General features: G+C 36.4%; 1 protein-coding gene across 1 annotated transcript in view; it reads right to left on the bottom strand.

Annotated features, from left to right (window-relative positions):
* Window positions 1-265: 265 nt before the first annotated feature.
* The window catches only part of PIF1 (PIF1 5'-to-3' DNA helicase), a 457,383-nt gene continuing 452,696 nt past the window's right edge, over window positions 266-4,952 (bottom strand). The window contains exon 12 of the mRNA XM_044086793.1: window positions 266-493. Coding sequence (XP_043942728.1) covers window positions 266-493 — 228 coding nt within the window. The remainder of the gene's footprint in view (window positions 494-4,952) is intronic.

Raw genomic sequence — 4,952 nt, 5'->3', positions numbered from 1 at the left:
TGCTAAGCAACTACCAGTCTTTTCTTCCCAGGAGCAAAGGAGATGAACAGATGTTAATTCTTCCTTAATTCATGCACCCTCTTCAGCAGCATCTGAGATGACAGGTCCTTTCAACCCAAATGTGTTAAATGCAGATACCTTATAGTTCTTGCAACATTATCTGAACAAGCTACATGCTTTACAAATTCTGAAGGCTTTAAGGACAAGCTCTTTGCAGTACAGTTAATGCTAAGAATAAAAAGACTTACTACATTGCAAACAGTAACTAAAGCAAAGCAGGTACTTTAAACTTCAACTCTACCTGCATGAGTAGACGCTCCCTTCGGAGTTTGTTGTAAAACTGAAGAACATCTGGATTAGCTCGGACCACCCCAGGATTAAAATCAAGTACTCTCAACCCTTCTAGGCTTCGTGCTCTAGAAAGAGCGACATAAGCTTGGCCACTTTCAAATACACGAGCTAGAGAGATTTCAACACAATCCAGAGACATTCCCTAAACAAAAAAATGAGGGGAAAAAAATCAATATTGACAAAGGCTCCATTACTGTCTTTTCATATTTATTTAGCTCTAATGTGTTATATTCAAGTCTGTTATCTTCCCATAAGGATTACTATTTAGACAGACTACTACAAACACGCATCTTTCTGGAACCCCAAACACGTTACTTTAAAAATATCAACACCAGATGCCTAAATACTGAATCCAAAAACTCCCTACTGCTTTGAATCCAGGAGCAAAGGCTAACATGTCATATGGGGGCTCTTACGTCTGGGAGTTTGACCTTGTAAATCTCACTTAAGTCCAACTGTCTAATGTGTGCAGAATTCCTGGAATTAAATGAGCCCGACTATAAAAAATGTGTCTACACATTAAAACATAATTCACCTCAGTGTTTTATCAGATCCATTTTCACATCACTCACCCTGCTGTTTAGACTAGCACTGCTAATTAAAGCTACCTACTAGAACAGGCTAAAACCTCAGGCAAAGGAATTGTGCTTAACTTGGTTTTTGTATATGCAGCTGACAATACAGAATAATGTAGTAGTTTATTATAGTGGGCACCCTCATTGATCAACTGCCCTCATTTGCTTCATGGGCATCAAGGTAGGTTCCAGAAAGCACAACAATATATTCCATAAATCAAACAGAATGGGTACTGATGCACTCACTCGTACTTGGTCTAGTCTTGGCTGCTTTACTTACCCTTCACTTAAAATTCATGTGAAGATTTAAGCTCCATCTTTTTTGTTTTATTTTTTGGTGGCCATCAGCAACTTGGACTCTAGGGCCACACCAAGTCACACCTAGGTCATTACTTGCATTACACTAGATAAGGTATAAATGGCAAATATTAAGGTAAAAATGGCCCACAGAGGCAACTGTAGCATTAGTACTAAAAACATGGCTGCTTGTCTCACTTTAGAGTGGCTAGGAATCGCCTCATGGCCATTGTATTTAAATAGCAACACGATTTTAGTGACAAAGCAATAACAGAAACAATGCATAACCATTCTGGTTAGGAGGAGCAGAATCTTTTACAGCCAGACAAATCAAAGTAGCAAATTTCTTACAGTATCAAATTTTCTATGTATATATGCATTAGGTTCATCACCTGTTCCACTGTGATTCACTATTTTCTCTGTCACTTCCTTGCTCAGGACAAGTGTTTATGCATCCTACTCTAGTGCACACTGGGATGCAGAAAAAATGTGAGACCTCAGGACCAGGGGCAAAAAGCTGAAAATTCAAAATAATCTCTTGTAATACATTAAATTATTTCCAAACTGGAGAAGTGAAGACCACGGCACATATATCCAAAAAGATCATGATGGTGTTCGCTCTACCACTATGCATTATCACATGATAGCATGCATCCATCTTATATTTACAAAAATATAACTAAGGGACAAGGAATGCATACTGATGAGGGGACGTTCCATATGAATTTGGACATACATTATATACATACATTTAAAGAAACAGATTCAAATCTTAAGCAAGTAGAAAATGTCTGAAACCAATGTTATAGAAAACATCAAAAAGCAGATTTATGATATAAACAGAGCTTCACTTAGTTTGCAATACTCTAGTAATATTAATAAAATTAGAGATATTGTGAAACGGGGCTGGTTTAATTTGCAATCTGATGCACAAATAATGTACCTTGTTTTAGGTACAAGAATAAAAAGAACTTAAAGAGACTGTTATGCAATTGAAAAACAGTCACATGGGATGAATGACATATCAAAACCCTATTTGAAACCATGTTGGAAATGCAATGTATGTAAGGTATTAAGTTTAGACAATGTTTTTATACATCCCATAACCAATGTTGGATATGAATTCAGAGTAAATGCTACGTGTGCTACAAATTATTTGATCTATTTAGCAGTATGTAATGATTGTCACTCATTATGTGGGATAGAGTAAGAGAGCATCTTTCAGCTATTCGAAATGGAGATATTGAAAGAAGCGCACTAGCTAAACACACAATGTTAAACACCCACACATTTCAATTTATGGTTATACGATGCACAAGTCCCACTTTAAGGTTAGATAAGAAAAATATCACTGAACAGAATGAATTGTATTGGATCATTGAGCTACATGCTGATAAATTGCCTGGGCTTAATGAAAGGGCCTCAATAAAACCATTGTTAGTTGCTAAGAGGGTCAAGTCATTTCTGATTTGAATTACCTTTTATGCAAATGAGTGTTAATGTTTTTAGGCATTATTTATAGATGTTATTTAATTATTTCATTAACATTTGTTTAGAGATTGTATTTAAGTAGGAAGTCATGTGCAATGAAAATGAAGTTTGATGAAGCATCTGGTCGATGTGAAAGCGCTCACTGATTTTGTTTGTTCCATCATAGCTTTGGTATCAATTGCACAGTAAACTTTTGGATATGTGTGTCATGATCGTCACTTCTCCAGTTTGGAAATAAATTGTTGGTACGTATTGCATTGGAGAGGGTGAAGTTTATCCATAGTGACCACATTTTTTTTTTTTTTCCATTTCCGTGCTGCAATACATTAAATTAACCACATTTCAGATTAATTTACCACTTTAGACTTCTTCAGAATAGAAAAGCAGGCACAGTTACTCAATAACCAAAGACATCATTCACATGGACTACTCACCACTGCAAATAAAGAAAGAAAAGGAAAAGAATCATAAAAGTAACATAGGTTCATAGGTTAGTAATAAGCTAACTGCCCTTGCGAGCCATTTAAAGCCTAGCCAATTGTCCCTTGCGAGACTCAAACCCTGCACCTTCTGCTTGCAAGGCAAACACCTTAACCATAAAGCCAACCTCCTAACCCTGAAAATATCATTTCAGAATCTCCCTATTTCAAGTTTACTCACATGGCATCATTAATCCAAAGTTTGATCATAACTATCTGCCATTCCATGTCTTACCTCTAACAGCAAATCACATTTCCTTTGGTCTCTGTATACACTTTCAATTTGCTTTTTTTTCTGAGTACACTGTACATTTGTTATCCCCATGTATGAATCTTTAATTATAATCAGACCAATGCCTGTTTAAAAATTCTGAAGTTGGAACCATAACAATCACAGACCGTTACAATGTATGTCAAAAGAATAGTCCAGTTTCAGTACTTTATATCTAGTATCAGATCACATGATTTTAAAGAATTTAAGTAACATGTTAGGTTTAAACTTCAGTCGGATGAAGTTCATACATTCTTATTGAACAAATGTGCCCAAATGTTTAACCTCATTTTATTTAAAGTTTCGCAGGACTATCACACTTGTGAACATAGTTTTTATGAGGTTATCCATAGAAATACTTTTAAATCTGTACTTCCTAGAAGCAACTATTTATGCCAGTAAATTTCACTTGTATTTTATTAGATTCACTGGGAAGATGGATTCATTCACGACTTAAGATTTCTTGACATTTACTTACCAGGAAAGTCCGGCTGACTAATTTTATCAGTTTTCAGTGGAGGCCTGGTAAGAAAAGCTCCAAAAATATAAGATATATAAACACAGGTTAAAACGGACATCATATTACAATGTACTGTAAATACATAGAAAATAAATGCATACATATGTAGATTCATGCACACATGCCATCAGTAAAACATCTAGGAGCATTGAAGCATGTTGACAATTACTCGCAGCAAATGTCGGAATGGAACAAATAGTGAATAAGAAGGAGAGGGGAGAAAGAAATAAGTATTTGTCAGGGTTAATAACTGGATTAGATATTAGACAGGAGAAGAATAAAAGAGTAAGGGAAAAACAAGAGGAGATGCACGGTGTTGTGTGTTCTAGATATTGGAGTAGGAACTGAAATTATTAGCCAAGGCAACAGCATGTGCAAAGTAGAGTATGAAATTTGGAGTTGCAGCTTTATTGCCCTGATTGGCACAGGGATCGTATTCCAGACTTTTCCTACACAGTGAGAGTCCAGACTTTGGAGGAGGAGGATGGAGGCCTGTAAACACACTGTTTCTTGCAGAAAAGGAGTCTTAGAGAGATCAGAACAGTTTATGGACAGGGGACTTGCAGAGCCAGTATCAGATCCGAAGAGGGGGACAGCTTCAAAACTCTTGAAATTTTTGGTTGCAGAGCTGAAGTTGGCATTGAACAAGGAAAGAGTGCTTTCCCCAAGTCTTTAGACATTTCCTTCAACTTGCCCATGGGCTTATCACCTTTCTCCCTTAGAGGCTTTTCCACAGGTTTAGCAGAGGAAAGGGAGGCTCTAGATACCGTAGAAGCAGTAAATTTCAGTGTTTAGACAGAGCACTATGGCTGAAACCTAAGCAAATGTCACATTCCACCTCAAGATTGGCGACCCCAAGGCAAACTACACACACCGAGTGGGCAGATATTAAATGTATGTATGGAGATTTTATTATACATTACACACACACACATATATATATATATATATATATATATATATATATA

Source organism: Protopterus annectens, chromosome 10.part0, assembly GCF_019279795.1.
Source record: "Protopterus annectens isolate FY-2018-M chromosome 10.part0, PAN1.0, whole genome shotgun sequence".
NCBI classification, from domain to species: Eukaryota; Metazoa; Chordata; order Ceratodontiformes; family Protopteridae; genus Protopterus; species Protopterus annectens.
Note: the sequence above shows the minus strand (reverse complement) of the source record. Positions and strands in the feature narration are given on the sequence as shown.